This window comes from Pundamilia nyererei, unplaced genomic scaffold (genome assembly GCF_000239375.1).
Source record: "Pundamilia nyererei isolate P.nyererei 1_Seehausen unplaced genomic scaffold, PunNye1.0 scaffold00771, whole genome shotgun sequence".
NCBI lineage: Eukaryota > Metazoa > Chordata > Actinopteri > Cichliformes > Cichlidae > Pundamilia > Pundamilia nyererei.
The window spans coordinates 41,293-61,853 of record NW_005188172.1 but is presented as its reverse complement, the minus strand read 5'-3'; the positions used below and the strand labels follow the sequence as shown (position 1 = coordinate 61,853).

The 20,561-nt window shown below is 43.2% G+C and overlaps 1 protein-coding gene across 1 annotated transcript; it reads right to left on the bottom strand.

Annotated features, from left to right (window-relative positions):
* Positions 1-245: 245 nt before the first annotated feature.
* On the bottom strand, positions 246-18,262 carry LOC102212618 (alsin Rho guanine nucleotide exchange factor ALS2; the record flags this gene model as incomplete). The annotated part of the gene is made up of 23 exons (XM_005754946.1): positions 18,111-18,262; positions 17,706-17,815; positions 17,179-17,327; positions 15,978-16,963; positions 14,416-14,731; positions 11,216-11,390; positions 10,395-10,491; positions 9,991-10,068; positions 9,671-9,907; positions 9,397-9,568; positions 9,109-9,298; positions 8,959-9,024; positions 8,694-8,856; positions 8,244-8,375; positions 8,000-8,128; positions 7,832-7,855; positions 5,389-5,459; positions 4,038-4,104; positions 3,762-3,958; positions 3,608-3,673; positions 3,404-3,502; positions 467-631; positions 246-357 (listed from the first exon to the last, which is right to left on the bottom strand). Coding segments are annotated over exons 2-23 (3,711 nt in total), but the record flags the coding sequence as incomplete, so codon positions are not given.
* Positions 18,263-20,561: the final 2,299 nt, after the last annotated feature.

Here is a 20,561-nt window from a genome sequence, read left to right as displayed (position 1 = left end):
TATTATTAAAATTTAGGCTGTAATGGTTGTATTGATGTATAGCAACTTGAAATGCTCCCAAAAATGGCTCCACAGCATGTAAAAATATAATATAAGCTCTGGCGGACTTGGTTCTATGGTAGGTCTTAAAGGGTTAATGTCATACGCCGAACTACAGATGTGCTTTGAAAAAACATGAAAACTGAAGAACGTCTGCTGTTGTGACACACTGAGACAACTGGGGATAAAACCTCTGAGCTGCTCACCATCATCTTGTTGTCTTTAAAAGCTCCTTCATAGTACAGGCCAAACTGGGTGACCACCACTCCGGTGCCCTGCCGCTGGTGGTCCTGCCACATGCCCATGTACTTCTCTCCTCTGGAAAGCAAACAGACAGCAGCCTATTTATTCCTTCATATGTGTAATATCAGAAAGCTGCCAGTAAATTTATAGGCAAAAGAACTGTCTGAGTTGGGAATGAGCGTACTTGGTGATATCGTCAAAGACTCCATAGCCGGTCTTCTTGTCCTGCAGCCACTGACCAATGAAGACGCTGGGGGATGAGGTGTTCAGCTTGCCACTGCGCAGCATGCCGTGACCGTGCCGCACGCCCTCCTGAAAGGACCCGTCATAAACTTCACCGCTGGCATACCTGCAGTCAGATAGAGGAGGGGTGCTCTCTTACAACACAGCTGTTTCATCTATGACTGAACCTCAATCTGTTCTTTTATTGAAAAATTTCACTGCTAAAATGCTTCCTATGTCGTCTCTGATTTTAAGGAAAGCAAGCAAGAAGAACTTCTTTTATCAGGTGACAACATTTGCTAATGAGAAATCTCCCTCAAAACTGTTTTAAGTATGTTTAAATACGGTTGCTGATAGTTAGCTCATCTTCATAAGAAAGAAAGCACACACAGGGTCAAATATATATACTGCACCTAGACCAGACACGTTTTGTAGCAATTAACATTTCATTGTTTGGTTCCTTGGCATGGATCCGGCTTTTAAGCATCGTCCACAAATTTTCATGGGTTGGGGCTTTGGGAGCACCATTCCAGAAGCTTAATGCTAGCATGCTTTATCCATTTAATAAAACCAGGTTTGATGTGTGTTTGGGATCATTGTCCTGTTGGAATACCAACTGAGTCCAAGTTTCAACAGTCTAGCTGATGATTTGAGATGGAGTTGAAGAATTTGGAGGTATTCCTTCTTCATTATTCCTTCCCCTTTGTGCAATATACCAGTAATACTGGCAGCAATACAGCCCCAGAGCATGATGATATTCCCACCATGTTTGACAGCTGGGACAGTGCTCTTAGGTTTGAAAGCCTCACCTTTACTCCTCCAAACATGCGTCTTGTCATTGTGGTCAAAAAGTTCAATCTTTGTGTCGTCTGACCATAAAACTTTTCTCTAGAAGGCATTTGGCTCGTTAATGTGGGCATTTTCTTTTTTGATCAACACCCTCTCAGTCCATGGTGATGTTCTTCGCTGTGGACAGTGATGCTGGTGACTTCCACATTGTTTTGAGAATTGGTCAAACTAATGAGGCAAACATATAGAGAAACTACCAGTTGTAGTCAATCATAATCACTAATGAGAAGTTAATAGGTCTTAGCCTTATTAGGTTAAAGCATTGTAAGTGAATTCATGTATACACAGTGGGGCAAAAAAGTATTTAGTCAGCCACCGATTGTGCAAGTTCCCCCACCTAAAATGATGACAGAGGTCAGTAATTTGCACCAGAGGTACACTTCAACTGTGAGAGACAGAATGTGAAAAAAAAATCCATGAATCCACATGGTAGGATTTGTAAAGAATTTATTCGTAAATCAGGGTGGACAATAAGTATTTGGTCAATAAAAAAAATACAACTCAATACTTTGTAACATAACCTTTGTTGGCAATAACAGAGGTCAAACGTTTACTATAGGTCTTTACCAGGTTTGCACACACAGTAGCTGGTATTTTGGCCCATTCCTCCATGCAGATCTTCTCGAGAGCAGTGATGTTTTGGGGCTGTCGCCAAGCAACACGGACTTTCAACTCCCGCCACAGATTTTCTATGGGGTTGAGGTCTGGAGACTGGCTAGGCCACTCCAGGACTTTCAAATGCTTCTTACGGAGCCACTCCTTTGTTGCCCGGGCGGTGTGTTTTGGATCATTGTCATGTTGGAAGACCCAGCCTCGTTTCATCTTCAAAGTTCTCACTGATGGAAGGAGGTTTTGGCTCAAAATCTCACGATACATGGCCTCATTCATTCTGTCCTTAACACGGATCAGTCGTCCTGTCCCCTTGGCAGAAAAACAGCCCCATAGCATGATGTTTCCACCCCCATGCTTCACAGTAGGTATGGTGTTCTTGGGATGCAACTCAGTATTCTTCTTCCTCCAAACACGACGAGTTGAGTTTATACCAAAAAGTTCTACTTTGGTTTCATCTGACTACATGACATTCTCCCAATCCTCTGCTGTATCATCCATGTGCTCTCTGGCAAACTTCAGACGGGCCTGGACATGCACTGGCTTCAGCAGCGGAACACGTCTGGCACTGCGGGATTTGATTCCCTGCCGTTGTAGTGTGTTACTGATGGTGACCTTTGTTACTTTGGTCCCAGCTCTCTGCAGGTCATTCACCAGGTCCCCCCGTGTGGTTCTGGGATCTTTGCTCACCGTTCTCATGATCATTTTGACCCCACGGGATGAGATCTTGCGTGGAGCCCCAGATCGAGGGAGATTATCAGTGGTCTTGTATGTCTTCCATTTTCTGATGATTGCTCCCACAGTTGATTTTTTCACACCAAGCTGCTTGCCTATTGTAGATTCACTCTTCCCAGTCTGGTGCAGGTCTACAATACTTTTCCTGGTGTCCGTCGAAAGCTCTTTGGTCTTGGCCATGGCGGAGTTTGGAGTCTGACTGTTTGAGGCTGTGGACAGGTGTCTTTTATACAGATGATGAGTTCAAACAGGTGCCATTCATACAGGTAATGAGTGGGGGACAGAAAAGCTTCTTACAGAAGACGTTACAGGTCTGTGAGAGCCAGAGATTTTCCTTGTTTGAGGTGACCAAATACTTATTTTCCACCCTAATTTACGAATAAATTCTTTACAAATCCTACCATGTGGATTCATGGATTTTTTTTTCACATTCTGTCTCTCACAGTTGAAGTGTACCTCTGGTGCAAATTACTGACCTCTGTCATCATTTTAGGTGGGGGAACTTGCACAATCGGTGGCTGACTAAATACTTTTTTGCCCCACTGTACTTGAGCATGTATGTATACGTTAGACCGTGTGTGGATTAGAAATCCAAAATGAACTCAGAATTGTGCATTAAATCTAGCCAAACATAATTGTAATCATAATAATAGTAATTATAATAAAGGGCATGCTGCTGAAAATAATACATTTTCATGCTGCTCACCTGTATGTCCCCAGGCCGTGCATCTTGCCATCCTTCCAGTAACCTTGATAGTGGTCGTTCTTGTTCAGCGCCTTATTGGGGGCCACAAACTCACCAAAGCTGCATATACAAAAGGTGATAAATCACGCTCTCAGGCTTACACACCCACACACAAATTGAACAATTATCATAAACAACTAGGAGATTTTAGGCTCCAGCACTCACCCATCTTCTAGTCCATTCTTGAATGCCCCAGTATATATTCTCCCATCACACCATTTCAAAACACCTCTGGGAAAACAAACAAACAACACTTTCCAATTTCTCAACATATAAGTAAAATTATCTAAGTGTAAATGCAACAGTGTGAACATCCAACCTGCCGTTGGGCTTTCCAGACAGCCAGCGACCCTCATATGTCGCATCCTTCAGTCGCCCTTCCTTATAAAACGTGTACGAAGCTGTTCTGGAGATGGGAGGCTCCAACTTCTGCACTGAGCTGCCTGACGCCACGTCCTGTCCTTTTCCGCTCAGGGCCTGGTCCACCGCCTGGTTGATGGAGCGAAGCCACTTGATCTAAGAATGAACAAACAGCCCAGTTCAGAAATAGAAATTGAGTTTTTAAAAAGGTAAACATCAGCTTTTAAACAGTTACCTTCTCCATGGGAGACGAGGCGAGCAGGGTGAGCGTCTCCTCAGGAGTGATCACCTTTAACCCATACCTACACGCACAGATACCCTTTGTTTTACCACGATATAAAAACTACACAGATGCAACAGTGAGGAAAGATCAAGACATGGATATTTACAAGTTATGACAAAACAACCCTACTTCTCCCCTGAATTAAATCTCAGTAAACACTTTCCATATTATGCTCCAAGCCACTAGTTTCAAATCTTAGTGAATAATTCATGAGGTTCATTTTGTAAACTATGGTTCCTATTATGGTATAAAAGCATGATAAAGAAGAATATGCTTTATGATGAACATGCAATGCCCCTCTGTTTCTAAGTCAGATCCAGCCCTCACTGCTGATGATGAGTTACCAAGGGGTCCCTGAGCAAAATGTAAACATTCAAGTATTTCCCAGGAACAATGGAATAGTATCTCTGCTTCATGTGCCCGTGCAATTATAGTTGCATAAATATAATACAGTGCTGTGCAAAAGTCTTGAAGTCTTTAGTTCTGTTCTCTGTCAACATGATCCCAGACTGCTTCGATAATGTTGAGGTGCGGGCTCTGGGGAGGCCGATCCATGACTGATAGAGTTCCACTGTGTGTTTTTATTTCCAGGTATGCTTTTACTTTATTGGAAGTGTGTTTGGGGTCATTGTCATGTTGAAAAATTAAACTGTTGCCAATCAAATGCTTTCCAGATGGTATTGCAGGTGGGTCAAAGTCTGATGGTACTTTTTGAGTTCGTAATTCATTAATTAACAAAATCTCCAACACCACTGACTGAAATGCAGGTCCAAACCATGACAGAGCCTCTACTGTATTTTACAGACACTTACTGTTGTACCTCTCTGCTAACCTGCTCCCTGCATACTGACGATAATCTGAATCCCAAAATGTCAAATCTGTATTCATCACTCCATCAGACCTGTTATCACTGCTTTTCAATCCAGTTCTTATGTAAGGCTCTTTAAAGAGAAAGTTAAAAACTAAGTATGATCCTTTTCTTTTTTAAATGTAAATAAGAGTGGAGACTTGGTCATGGTTTGCGGATGACTAGGAGAGTTCAGGCTGTGTTGAAGAATAAAGGTGGTCACACCAAATATTGACTTTCAAGCTCGTTACAATTGTCCAAAATCTGTTTTTGCCTATTTTATTTCCATGTATTTTCAGTGCACCCATTTCCTATTTTCTTAGCAACATAGTTTCCTGGCTCAAAACTTCTGCAAAGAACTGTAAATATAATTACAAAGATAAGGTTTGTGTAATAATGACTCCAAAAGCTCCCTATGAAATTCCTTCAATTATCATAGAAAAGCTGCAAACTTACAGGCCCGTGTCCTCCTCTGGGATTGGCTCCACCCACAGCGTGGCCAAAGGGAAGATGTGATGGGTGGAGAACTGGGGGAGAAAAAATGATGTCGGGAGGATAACAAGATAAAATGGAAAAGAGAGACAAGAAGAGAAGGCATCAAAGAGAATATAACCACCGACGGTGAGTGAGAGAGACAGCGACATGAACCCAACCACTACGAATGAGCACATCAGGTGATCGACAGACTTCACCAACGACCGGGACGCTTAAAAGAGAACAAGCAAACTGGGAACGACAACAAGTCCACATTTTTATATCTGTAAACCACTGCTTGCTTTAAACACCATTTTTTTTTTTTACCCTTTCCTTATTGTTATTGTCATTTTTTAAAGACCGCCACTACAGTAACTCTGTTTCAGACTGTACTGGTAACATCAGGCATCATAATCCCGCTTTTTATGAGAATACGATGATTATAAGGCTACAATTCTACTTCTGGATCCACTGTTATGAGAATAACAGCAGAGAGAGTTTATTCTTTTTAAAGAATATTAAAAATCAACTATCTGTATTTCAGGCTTGCATAAAAACATGTTTAAGCTTAAAATAGAAACCCAAGATTAAACATAAGACTAAAGCAGTCGTTCTCACGTCTTTAAAGAGGAAGTTAATCCTTTTTCTTTTGGCTTCTCACTCGGGTCGTCTGCTTTCAGACACCACTTTGACCGTCCTGCTAACACCTGCTGCTGAAGGCGTTAAAAATGGTCAAACTTGTTTGTGCATTTCTGGCTTTTTAAAACACTGACAAGACGAGGATGATTCAAGGGAGGCGCCAGTCAGAGAGCGAGGAGGGGAATCGAGATGCACACAACAATCACAGAGATGATGAAGAGGAATAAAGAAGAATATTAAACAGAATGAAAAAAGGAAAACAAGCAAGGAGAGGGGAAAGGAAACTGCTGTGGAGAAGTGAACCAGGAACTGTTGGTTTTTTAACACTTTAAATGGAAATGGATTTGTGCTTTCAGCCAACAGCAGAAACCAAGCCTTTACCGGGAAAGGAGAACTTAACATGAAAGATTTTAGACCCCAATGTGTCAGAGCAGATTTAAAAGAGCCTTGGTTACTGTCTGTTCATCTTTCCAAGCAGAATCCCACAGGTGGGGAGCAGGCGAAGGGGAGAGGAGGGGACGGAGGCTGAGCATTAGTGGACATATTCATGTAGTTTAGGTAGCAATGCACCCGCAGGTTCTGATATTGTCTCAACGAGTGTGAAACACGAGGCAAACCGCTGTAAACACATGTGCGTTTCAAAAAGTTCTTTCAATTTTTTAGTACAAAATTTCCTCCTTTGTCTTTCCGTGCATGCACGTAAATGTTTGTAAGCAGAGAGAACATAGCTGCCTTCCACTGAGCTCATGCAACCAACTTTATCGCAACCCCCCCAAAAGAAAAAAAAAAAAAAAAAGAGAAATGATTTGCTATTCACATTATTACTCACATTAGAATATAGAAAATATATCAAATGTTTGAACTAATTTGAAGTCATTTGACTGTTTCATGAAAAATATTAGTTCATTTTGAGTTTGATGGCAGCAACAAGTCTCAAGAAAGGTGGGACGGAAACAAAAGGCTGAAAAAGTAAGTGGTACTTAAAAAAACTAAAATTAAATTTAAAAAACAGCTGGAGGAATATTTTGCTTTTTAATTAGGTTAATTGGCAGACTGGGTAAGAAGAGAGCATCTTAGAAAAGACAGCACCTCAGAAGTCAAAGTGGGGAGAGTTTCACCAATCTGCGAAAGAAATGCTTGTCTGAATTGTGAAATAATTTCAGAACAATGCTCCTCAATGTAAAATTGCAGATACTATGACCATCAGGATATTCAGAGAATCTGGAAATTCTGGAGAAATCTCTGTGCGCAATGAACAGGGCGGAAGAAGAAGAAAAAAACAAAAAAAACAAAAAAAAAACCAAAATCAGTATTACCCAAATTATTCAGTCTGATTTTAAACGGTTGTAAAGTGTTGGAACTTATTCATAATTATCTCGTTGTTTCCTGTAAAAACCTGACTTATTACCCCCTATCCTAGCGTACCTTTAAGCATTTGTAGGTAAATATCATTAAATTGTAATTTCAAGTAAAATACAGCAAAATATCTTTTAATTACAGTTGAATTAAACCCTCAGTTGCAGGTAGTTTACTGATATTTGTTGTAGCACAGGTGCATCGCTAACATAAACTCATTCAGATATTTGGGGGGGGGTCCACCTTAGTAAGTGTGTCCAACAGGGCCACATGTTGTCACACAGGGTCCCCCCACACGCGCACACGCACACGCACACACACACACACACACACACACACACACAAAAAAGAAAAACAAGGAGGAGGAGGAGGTGGGAGACAGGGTGAGTTGGGTCGCTATGCTGAGTTTTGCTGCTGGCCGCATACTTACAAGATTTTTACAAGGCGCCACGCCCTGACAGCACGGAGGCAAGCACACACAAACGCTTGAAACACACCAGGTTACAGTGTCTGAAATATGATGGCTTCATAAAGGTGAAAGAGGCGAAGAAGTGACGGGAGCGTTCAGTGTGAGCGCGTGTGTCTGTGTGGGTCTAACCTGTGCGTGGACCAAAACATCGTTGAACAGGATGAACCAGTTGACGGAGAACCTGCCGGCATTCTGCAGGGTCAGACCTTTGTTGCTGCTCTCGCAGATCAGCCGCCGGTAAGGCTTCCGCAGAGAGTCCTGATGACAAACAAAGATGCCAATCGGCATTATGGAGCATCACATAACACCTTGGGACTGAACGTGGAAGGCTTGGTGCGAGCAATGATACAGAAGATGAGGACAGAGAGTTTACCGTCATTTTTCCAGGAAAGATCTTCCAGAAGTGAACAGTGTAGTCGGCCTCTTTCCTTTTTCGCTTCAGTTGCAAGACCGAAGCTTCAAACTTGGAGCAGCTGTCCTGAAGCTTCTGATACTCAGTGGAACACTAAAAAAACCCCAAAAACAAACAAACAAAAAAAAAGTAGTTAATTTAGGCCAAAAATCTAAAACCTATATAAGATAAGGATTATTTCAAAAAAACCAAAAAAAAAACAAACATCTTTATATATTTTGTAAGTATACAAATAATTTCCTGTATTCCAGTATTTATTAAGGAGGAAATATGAAAGTTACTATAAAACAAGGAGATTAAACTGTGTAGAAATGACAACACAAGATGAAACATGATGTTAGTAAAAAGAGGAAATAACAGAATACAAACTTTGAGGTCACATGCGCTGCTGCTCGAGTTTCTTCCACCTACCACTTCGAAGCAGGTGGCCAGTTTGAGCAGCAGCCGGCTGTATTCGTGAAGGTGGCGTGCAGGGAGGTAAAAGAGCACCACCAGGAGGTCGGCTGTGGTGAGGTTCTCCTCGCCGCACTCTGACAGCTTCTGGAGTAGCTCCGGACCTTTCCCAAACAAGTCTCTACGAGAAAATCACCACCGATTTATCATAAAGGATTCACTTATTAATTTTTCTTTTCTTAAACATGTGGAGTTAATGTAGAAATTGTTTGTGTGCACTCACATGGATGGTTTGGTCAGAGCCTGGAAGCCTCCCATCACCTGGAAGTTTCCGACGGCGCTGCAGTAACTTCATACACACAAAAGCTAAAAGCGTTAAGGACTTAAACTCTTAGCAAATGTTTCAAGTTGTGTTTTGTTTTTGGACACGTACTCGTTGTAACAGTCGAGGAAAATACTGGTGTGCTCCAAGATGAGAAGGCTTTTGACCTCACGACAACGCCGCAGGCTAGCAGTGAGGCTGGTGGCGTGCTGCCCAGTCAGGTGACACAGACGGCCAAACAGGTTCGCCAGTGTCTGCAGGAGGCCGAAGATGACCTGCCCGAGGGCCGAGCTCAGAGACTCTAGAGAAGGATGGGATAGGAAAAGAAGAAAATCAAGGCTGCTGAAAACTTTTTTAAACTTTGGGAAAACCTTCGTCTTCCTGATGTGTCCTTCTTACCCAGCTCCAGCAGAGGGCGTAAGATCTGAGACTTGATGTTACACAGCTTGCAGTAAAACCTCCTCTCAGCTGACGCGAGCTCGTGGAGGCTGGCGATGAAGCCCATCACATTCCTGTCAGAGAGTGCCACGCACCGCCGCCCACCCGCGAACACACTGCTCACATAACCAAGCTGGGAAAAACACAAGAAACGCACATTCACACTCGTACCAACACACAACCTGAAGCTAAGTGCTGAGCTAAAAGCAAGAACCTGTAGCATTAAACTACGTACATTCATGCAGAAGGGCAGCAGAACAGGCTGCTGGGTGTAGCCCCCCGCCTGCTCCTCCTCTTCCTCCTCTCCTCCTCCCTGCTGATGCAGCTCCTTCTCATTACCCCCCTCCTCCTCGCCCTCCTTCACCTGCTGCCCGCTGTAGTAAATGATGGGCTGGATGCAGTCTCCGTCTGCGAGCAGGAGTGTGTGCCTCTCTCCTGCGCTCACGTCCCACACTCGGATCCCTTCTGACAGCTGGATGAGGAAAGCAGATGTTGAAAGACACCAACTTACACGATTGATGTGCATGAACGGGAAAAGAGTGGTGGTCTCCTCACCTTGGCGAGGCGGGGGACGGTGCTCGGTGACTCCATGTGTCCCAGCTGGCCAGAGCTGTTACTGCCCCATGAAAACACCTGGAAGGTATAAAGTACACACACAAACAAGAGTGAGGTCTCTGAATGAAAACACAAAATATTTATGGGCTTTTACGTGCTTTGACAGGGTTAATGTCACTGCTCTGTGCCAACAGCAGGTTTATTTTCATGCTTATTTCTGGATCCTGATTGGTCACTGTGGCGTCAGGGTTATTAATATATATCCACTTCTTAGTTTTGCATGATCAAGACATTGCTGATCTATGCTTTTGTCCTTTTAATGTCAAAACAAAAACAAAAAACCTGTTGATGTAGAACTGCTCATCCTTTTAAAATATAGTTTCTACTTCGATTCAATGACCAACCTGAGACTGAGCCGTCAGAGCGAGGGAATGGTGAGCGCCGGCTGCCACCCGCACCACCTCCTTGTTGTTCAGACTCTTGATGCAGAGCGGCTGCAGTCTGCAAAGACACACAACACACTGCTGGTCAGAGGGCAGCCATTTATATCAGAGTTAATGACATGCTATGTAAACACAGACGTGAGTTTATTGTCAAGACAACAGCAAACAAAAAATGTCCAGCCTAAAAATTTTGTATCAGAGGACAACTGATATTTTTGAGACAGATACTTGGTGATCAAACAACTGGATATATCAGCCGATATTTTCTGTTAAACAAATACATTTGCTAGGTTTAGATATGAGTTTTGATTACCATAACTTGACAACATAGTTTAAAAACAATTTTTCTTTTCATTGTCACAAGCACTGGATTATTCATTTGGCACGACTCCTCAGATCAGCTGCTTGTTGTTTGTGGCGTTCAAACCACGTGTTGCAAAGTGTCCACTAAAGGGCAAACTATGCAACATCAAACCCGTTTCTTTATTTACCTTTTTACTTTAATTTATTGGAAACGGCCAAAACTGACATATCGGCGAATAGGTAATATTGGCTGATATATTGGATAGGCTCTAATCTGTACTCATGTGTGTTTACCGAAGGCTGGTCAATGAGTTTTTATTTTCAAAGTTAACAATGTAAATCGTTGTTAAACCCCCAAAATAATAATGATAAAGACTGGTGGTGAAGTGGCTTGATTTTTTTTTATTTTTTTTTATGACCTTGAACATTTGCCTTTATGATCCAGACATCCTGTTATTACTGTGACAGGTGTGTCCAACCTGGCCAGGTTGTCTCCGTGTCCCAGCTGTCCATGCTCGCCGTGGCCCCAGCTCCACACCTCTGTCTGCAGGGTGGGCAGCACCTCGTGGTCCTCGGGGATGGCCCCTCCCAGCGGGGTGAGGGCGACCGCTCGCATTTTGGGACGACCGGCTTTCCTTAGCAGTCGCGGTGACACTGCAGGAGTCAAAAACAGAGAGGTCTGTCCACTGCACAGACATTTAAACAGCTTCAGTATTTTCCTCTGTTATTTTTCAGTTCTTAATATTCTAATTACTAGCTTCCGGCTGAAAAAGTTATAGCTGAATTTTTTACGAGATAATCAGTTTAGGGTGTAAAGTTCAGACAAACAAACAGGAGTTTAAAAAGTAAGGCAAGCCTGCACAGAGACACATCAGCCACTAAAATCATGACAAACACTATGGAAGCCCTGAGATCCAAAAGTCCAGACAGTCAACTTTCACAATCAAACTTTTTTCCTGTCCCGAGTCAAAAGGTTATTGTAGGTTACTTCTTGTATGTGTGAGGCAGGAAGTGCATCACTCCCCTGCTTCAAAACTTCTCAAGAAGGTTAGCAACATTAGCAACATGTGCAGCATTTAAGCATGTGCAGCATGCTCTGGGACATTAAAGGCTACTAGGACAAAACTGGAAAGAACACAAGCCTTTACCACAAATATCAGTCATGTAAATGTGAGCATGGTGAGATGGTGGTGAGAGCGTTGTGTAACTTAAACTGAACAAAAACAAAGAACGTGCAGACATACAGGAAGTCCGGAAGAAGGTGGTGTTCTTTGCGATCTCCAGACCGGGTGATCCAAATCAGCTGGTTGTTAGCCACATAAGAACGTCACAGTACACATTAGTGTGGCCGTGCCAATTGTGGAACAAAGCAGCTAGTCAGCTTAGTCTTTGGTGGAAACGGGATCAAATATCAGGATATCCAGACAGCAGCCACTCTTTATGAATGCAAATTCGCCAAATATCATTATCAGTTGACAGTTGATGGTTTCAACAATGCATATGGACCCAAGCCAACCCTCCATTAAGGCTGCAGATAGGCTGTTTACCTCCATGCGTCCAATGCAAAACCTTCTCCACTCTGGAGACCCACATCTTTGTCTTCTTCATTTTAATCTTCTTTCCTATACGGATCGCCACAGTGACTGCCTACATCTGACTCCATTTCTAACATCCTCCTCTGTCAAGCCAACCCTCTGCATGTCTTCCTTCTCTAAATCTGTGAATAGTCTCTGAGGTCTTCCTGTTTTTCTCAGGTTCAAATCATCTCAGCCTCTCCAACTTTTTCTAAAGCGCTGAACCTGAGCTGTCCCTGTGATGTACTCCTTGCTAATCCGTCCATCCTGGTGACTCCCAGTGAAAATTTGAACACCTTTAACCTCGTGTCTTTTTGTTAGTGACACCGTCTCCATACCTACATCATAGCAGGTCTCATTACCATCTCGTAAATCTTCTCTTTCACTCTTGTCGCTATCCTTCTGTCACAAATCAATCCTGACACTCATCTCTACCTGCTCTACCCTGCTTGTGCTCTAATTCACCATTCTTTCTCAAAGGCCTAAAGATAATCACCCACACTGCCCAAACTCTCTTGATTTGGTTGTTGGCATATAGCACGTGTAAAATGTCTGTGTGAACTCGTCTGGCAGGTTTTAGGGTTTCCTCATCAAACATTATCTATCAGGTCTTTAAAAACCGACATTCATAAGATGTCAGCTTATAAACCGATGATGAAATCTATAGCCAACCGTGTCAGGCTCTCCCAGTAAGGAAAGAAAGATATGATGACAGACAAACAGGCAGAGGGAAAGTCCATCTATCTAATTCCCACTCTGGGTCACTCAGAAGCAAAGGGCTTTCCCATAATGCACCAAACACCTTTCTCTCTAAATCACACCTAAAACCTTCATTCTGCTCTATTAAATCTGCTAAATCCTTTTGTTCTTGCTGCCGTTTTCTAGAACAGTGAAACACGCTGACAGGAGGAGGTGATCATTTTAACATGAAGCATTTACAACCCAAGCAGCATTTTGCTTTTGTTACTTTTAGAACTAAAATATAAAAATAAAAATATTTTTATTAATTTAAATTATTAATTTTATTATTTATTTATTTTATTATTCATTAAAATATTTTTTTATATTTTTCCCCAATGAAAACATTGATGTCTATGTGAGTTTTTCAGTAGTGTGTGTGTGTGCTTGGATACATCTGTTAATAATTAATAAGTGGTGCAGTGACCTTTGACTCTTATACAAGTCACACACATTAAACAGATGACTTGACTTTCTCATTTTTTAAAGTGCTCTTGCGCAACAGTTCTCCAGGCTTTCTGAGGGCCCTTCAAAGGTTTTGTTTTGCTGCTTTTTCAATCCTTTTCATTGCAGTCCTTGTCCCTGACCATTTTCAGAGGAATGTTTTTTGTTTGTTCAGCCACTTAACACTGACCTATGAATCATTCAAGTATAAAGAAGGCTCTTAAGTCAAGGGATGAACCAGTGCTGCATCTACACATAACAGACAACTCAAGATCCAACTTAAATTTTTTGTATCTTTAGGCACTTTGTTACTGTATGTTGCTATTTCTTTAATTAAATCTATGAAAAATCAGGAAGATAACAGTCTGATAGAAAACATTTTTTTTTGGCACAAAGAAGGGATTTCCTAAAAATCCTGGCATGTTGTGAAGTGGGGGTCTAATAAGGATCTACAGTAAATTAAAATTATATGAAAGTCATGCTGTTAGGAAACATTAGGAAAAATTCCATTAAAGACTTGACACAGGACCTGAGAGATGCATCTACTGTTCACTAAAGCTTCAAAAGAAATGGTCTCGGTATACTAGTAAGTGCATTTGCATATACACAAGAATACTCCTAAAAACCTTGAACAAAACAAGTCATCTGTATCTTTACAATCAATCAGGCCTGGTTCATGTAAAAAACACAAAACGTGCACTTCACAGATATTTAAAGGCAATCAGAGATGGAGTGGCTGGAGGTGACATTGTGCTGAATATGACAGAAACATCACATGGGCACGAAGCATGCCGCAACACTGAGCTCACAAGTTCAATAATGAAGCCTGAAGCGTGCACAGACTGCCATCGACCTGCACGAGCGCAAGGCGTACTTACGCAGCAGGCCATAGGAGGAGGATAAGAGGTGAACAGCGTATCTACCCTGTGAGAGCAGCCCTGGCAGCGAGAGGCGGCGTCGCAGACCCTCTGCCTCCTCTTCACGGATGTCCCCTGTGCTGGAGCTCTTCTTCCCCTGCATGGAGTCCTCCTGGCGGACACGCTCAGCAGAGTTATCGACCACTCCAGGGGATCCTCCTGACCGCGAGGCCCCTGAGGGGAGGTAGAAGTTCATCATCTTTTTCAGGGACAGGGCCTCGTAGGTGGAGGCCACCCGCCCGCCCACTGCAGAGGCGCAGGAGGCAACCAGGTTGTTGAGTGCCGAGGTGGGGGTGGAGGACATCAGTCCTCCAGTTGAGGGCTGGAAGAGAAGTGAAAGATGGTCAAAAGTTTAAAGATGTTTGGGTGGAAAATGGAAAATAAAAAGTTGTAGCTTTTTGTGACTTTTCAAATACATTTTTGAGTGAAAGCCGTCATTAGATTTTAGAGAGTGGTGGTCTCCCATCCTGATGCTTTTGTTCTGGCATTCAAACGGCTTCAAACTACACTGGCAGCGTTTTAGAATCCATAAACAAATACTGTCAAAAATTACGCAGTTATCGTAGCCACAAGCTAAATAAAACAACTAGCCTAATGGTCAACTTTTGAACTTTCCAGTTATCCTTGAACATATTGTGTGTGACGCATTGTTTCTTATTTTAACTAGAATCCATACAAATCAAAACCATGATGTGGTGATGAGCGGTGCGTCTGACTTTTCCCCACACACCTGAAAGTTTCTTCTATGTTTTCTGGAAGCTTGTTTCTGTCACTGATTTATCATCTCAAAATGTTTGCATTTTAGTCAACAGAAAGTGGAAACAAGCTTCCACCATGTTTTATACAGTCTACAGGTGAAATTGACTATGGCTGCTCAAAAAAAACCTTTGTATGCATTGGTGACAACTACTTTTTTTACACTCATTAATCACACAAATGCCACTTTTGCTGTTTTCTTTTTTTTTTTTTTTTAAATGACCACATAACTCTAAAACGTCACGAAAGGCATTCCTCAGTTATTTCTACTTCTAAAAGCAGTTTCTCCGGACTTCAAATTACAGTGAACAAGCAAATATTTAACAAAAAGCATCCAGAAACAGTTTGAGAAGTTTAAGATTAAGTTGTCAACACAGCCCCATGACCTGCTGGAGTCTGCTCCGAAACCATAGCTGTTGCTTCCTATATTGGAACAGAGGAAGTCTGAAGCAAAACTGTGGCAGCAACTTTTCTGTGTTCCAGCAGGAAGTTCCTCCACTGATGTTTCAGACCCACCCGTTTGCTGACTTGAAGCTTAAACTCATCTGCTCCATGTTTATAAAAGGGGGAGGTAAACCTTTAAGCTGAAGTCACTCCAGCAATCGTGGCGTCTGATTTTTCACGTACTATTGCATTAAAGGATAAAAGCAGTGACCAAGCCTCCTCAGTTATTTTGGTTGATATAGATCTCACGGTTATCTAACAAGACATTTCAAAATCTACTTCAAATAGATTTAAGTAGCAGAGTTAGTGAATCAAAAAAACAAAAACAACGAATGCTCGCTTTTTCTCTCTACTGTCACGCTGCTCACCAGCAGAGCGTTCAGCCCTCCGCTTGCCTGTGTGTTCGTCTGTGTGTTGTCGGACAGCTTCTTCAGGTAGTCCTTCACGGCCTGCTCGTCTGGATATGGTGAGCTCTTGGCCCCGGCAACAGCATCACTCTCAGCTCCAGATAGAGCCGAGGTGTCTGAGTCTGTGACCTGGAGCATGCCATTAACCAAAGATGCTTCCCCTTCCTCAGAGGCATGAGGTTGGGAGGGGACAGAGGTGGGGTCAGCAACTGTAGGCACTGCCGGGGACTCTGACTTTGAGGTGTAGGAGGGGAGGACAGGCTCTGATGGGGATGTTTTGAGACCTGTGGTTGGGTTGGGTGCCTCCAGCTTGCCGTCATCCTCGGTCAGCTCCACGCCAAGCGGGCAGTAGTGGCTGTCAGAGATGATGACGTGGTCCTCTTTGTCTGTCATGGTGTAGAGCAGTTCGTTACACCTCCCACATTTGTCCACATGAGGCCGGTGGCCATCGTGAGACCCCAGGCAGCGCACCAGAGCGAGGCTGTGAGATGCCCCGCAGGCCACCTGTAAAACATACCGACCTGCCAGGTGCTCCACCTTCTGAGGCTTCCACACAGGGAAGACGGCGGCATTGAGGCCCAGCTGGCAACCGCTGCCCCATGCCCACACCTCACGCTGCACCGACAGAGCCAGGGTGTGCTTCTCCCCACAAGCCAGCTCCAGCACAGGCACCGTCTGCGGGGGGACAGTGACAGTGTCCAAGTCCTGCAGGGCGACGGGAGTCGGGTTGGGAACAGTGCTAAGGCCCGACAAGCCGCACTGTCCCGCACTGTTCTCCCCCCACATGTGGACGCCGCCATCCTCCGTCACTGCCCCACTGTGAAAGCTTCCGGCTGCGACTGTGACCACCCGCTGCCCACTGAGCGCGCTCTCCAGGGTCGGTTTGGCTGGCTCTGGCACTTGACTCTGCTTCCACGGCAACTCGCCAAAGCTGTACACCTGTCCCCCTGAAGAAGATGTAACAACAGACAATCAGTGTGGGTTAACTTTGATTTATCCAAAAACATCAGAATAAAGATTTAGAAATCACAACATAAAAGCATGACTTCTGATCAATACAAACAGTAAAGACAGAATGAATTCATGAAGATGTGCTTAAGTATCGACTATGACTCTGTGACAAGTCATAAACATGTCCCTCCAAAAGAAAAAGAAGTTTCACCTTCCACCAGGAGAACGCCATGCTGCGAACCCAGAGCGACCTGGAGGACCGGCCGGGGGAGGAGCAGCCTCTCTGGGGTGATGCTGTAAGAGTAGCCCTTCCAAGAGTGGAGCAGTCCTCGCTCGCCGCCGCTGCCATCGTCCCAAGAGCTGGGGGAGAGAAATTGTAGAGATTAGCAAGAGTGAATTAGAAAGGAAGTCTAAGGATCCTTCCCAAGGAAAGGTAGGGAACTGGGTACTGTATTCTGTATTTATGACCTCATCTAACAAAACTGACGAAAAACATGACAGAGAATCAGAGGTGCGTGGGTGGCTGATAAAGCAGAGCAGAGGCAGACAAATCGCCTCAGTAGGCGTTTGATCCCCACGCCCCTCACTTCTCCTGAACAACAGATGTTTTGTCAGTGAAAGCAGAAGTGAGCACAACAACTCCATCCTTAGGCAATGTCACATGGTGATCACAGGCAGCCAGCTGAGTGGCATAATCCTGCAGAGAACTAGGAGGGGGATGACTCTGGGTAGACCTACCTCTTACTCTGGGTTTCCATCAGTGGGGTTGATACTCCTCTATCAGCATGTCAGATTCAGGACTCCTCCTATTCCTCCTCCTGCTGCCGCCGCTGCTGCTAATTGAGGTTCTGAAAGCAAAAGTACAAACAGTCAAACATTATCAGTCCAGCCACAGTGACTGAACTATGGGGGAATATCCAGAAGGAAACCCCTGAAACACAAGCCAACAGACTGGGATGTCACAATAAAAGTGCTAAGGGCACATTTTTATATATTTAACCCCTTAAAACTCCTCAGGCATCTGTTATTAGCCGCCGGTAGATAACATTAGCTGATTAGCCACAGAGCTAGTTGAAACCACAGGTGTCGCTGCTCTGTTTTCTGGATTTTAAAAATACATTTATTAAAGATACATTTCCTCACCAGCCGGCCGTCTGCGCTGCTCCTCGAAATGTTCACGTAAAGAGGTCGCTGACACACGCGGTAGTGAGCGTGTTTAGACGCTGTCTGCTGCTCATTTCTGTAATGTTGACACGCTGAAGATCGTCCAACTGTCAGGAGGTCCCACTCCTCCGCGGGAGCGAGCCGGAACGAAGAGAGCGCGCCTTAAAGGGACAGCACACATATTTTTTATAGGACGTGTTGTTGGTATCACAAGTTGGAAGATTTCAGCTTTTGGTGAGAGGAGTCGCCTTCAGATCGTATTATCTGTCATATTAGCAGGCTTTCATAGGCGGGAAAGTGTCAGGGCATCAGTAGAAAGTTCACAGATTAAAATGTAACACATTGGACGAACATAGTCAGGCAGACATGTTTATTATATCCAAAAAACTAACAGTAAATACAGCACTGTGCAAAAATGAGCCACTTCTCACGTCAGTGTATTTTTCTTGGAAAATGGGAAATAGCAATAAAGCTTAATTGAAACGTGCAGACTCTTAGGCAGCTTTGTTGCATTTCTTTAAGTAGTCTTCAGAAATAGTTCTCCAGGCTTCTCGAAGGACATTCAAAGATTTTCTTTGGATGTTTCTGCCTTTTGTTCTGTTCTCTGTCAACATGATCCCACACTGCTTCAATAATGTTGAAGTCTGGGTTCTGGGGAGGCCAGTCCGTGACTGATTGATTCACAGTGTGTTTTTCTTTCCAGGTATATTTTTATTGCATTGGCAGTATGTTTGGGATCATTGTCATGCTTTTTCCAATCGGACGCTTAAAAAATCTGAAGACAGCCTGGAGAACTATTGCTCAAGAGCACAAATTGTGGACTTTAAACCCTGGACCGCCAGGGGTTTTGCATCTTAGCCACCAGAGCACTAGATCCTCATGGTTCCTTGTGCAGGTTATCCACAACTTGAATCCAGAGTGAGGTAAAGCAATGTTTCTAACTTCGCAAGGGTAGTTTGAATCTAACTCAGTGTGGCCCCTTACCTAGAACCAATTGAGGAGACCAAGGGCAAAGTTACCTCTGACAACAGCACTTCTGGGATGCCTCTGGATGTGAGGTGTTTTGAGCATGCCCAAAAGCAGGAGCCCCTGGGGCAGACTGGCAGACTGTTTTTAAAACAGCATAGAAATAGGAATATTATGCTTTTCCTCACAAATGTCAGGTTTAAATGCCACACACAGTCCAATGGGCAAGTTTTAAAAAGAAACTACAACAGAGTGAGACCTCTTATTTGTTTCCTGCTCTCAGGCCCGGCTCAGCTGCTGCCGTTGTTGTGACAGACTCTACGGAAAGCGGAGGGCTCAGGATAGAAAGAACGCAAAGTCTAAAAAGGGGTCAACAAATACCGTTATGCAACTCTTAATGACTTTAAAACAGTGACTGGCACTATTTCACAACAGGGCCTTTATATAAACTGGCTTTTGTAATATTTATATATAAATACTGAAACATATTTAATTTCTCGATCGTGGCTCAAGAGCTGGGAGTTCGCCTTGTAATTAGAAGGTTGCCGGTTCGAGCCCTGGCTTGGACAGTCTCGGTCGTTGTGTCCTTGGGCAAGACACTTCACCCGTTGCCTACTGGTGGTGGTCAGAGGGCCCGGTGGCGCCAGTGTCCGGCAGCCTCGCCTCTCAATTTTCAATGAGAAAATGCACTAAATACAAATCCTGTAACATTAAAGTCTGTAGCCTGATCTATGGTATTGACTTCATTTTTTTTTGCTACTTTCATTTTATAAAACAAAAGAAAAACAGAAATATAAAAGAATAATCTCAAAACACAAACCAATCGCCTCTGGCACCTAAAATATAAAGGGGAGGTTGAATAAAAGGAAGTTTTAAATATCAAACAACAACCATACACGTTATTTATCCTCCCAAATCAGAATCAATCTATACACATTTGAGTATCAGAAGATAAAAGTTGGAAATGTTTCCACAAACTGATAACAAATAACACTATCAGTGTGTTTTATACAGATATGTCCAAGGAAGATTTTATTTTCAGTTGGTGAAATTTTTTCATAAACTTTTAACTATGAACTATAATTACAAAAAAAAATTGTGTTACCTGATATTTTGATGTATGTTTTGGTTTGTTTGGTTTTCAGTATTTAAATGTGTCACCCGAAGAGGATAAACAAGATAAAAGATGAATGTAGCTTCTGGGTCGGAAAAGTGAAGCCAATGTGGAAGTGCCTTAAATTGTTATTCTTACTCATGTCCAGCAAGAGGGCAAATCCTGTGGTTGCAGAAAGACTTGTGGTTGTTTGAAAGCTACACTTACTGCATGAGTTACACCTTTCTAATACTGGTTTGGACCCTCTTTGCCTTCTGAGCTGTCTCATTTCTTAATGACACAGATTCAAAAAAGTTGCTGGAAACATTCTTCACTGATTTTTGTCCATGTTGACATGGCAGCATCAAACA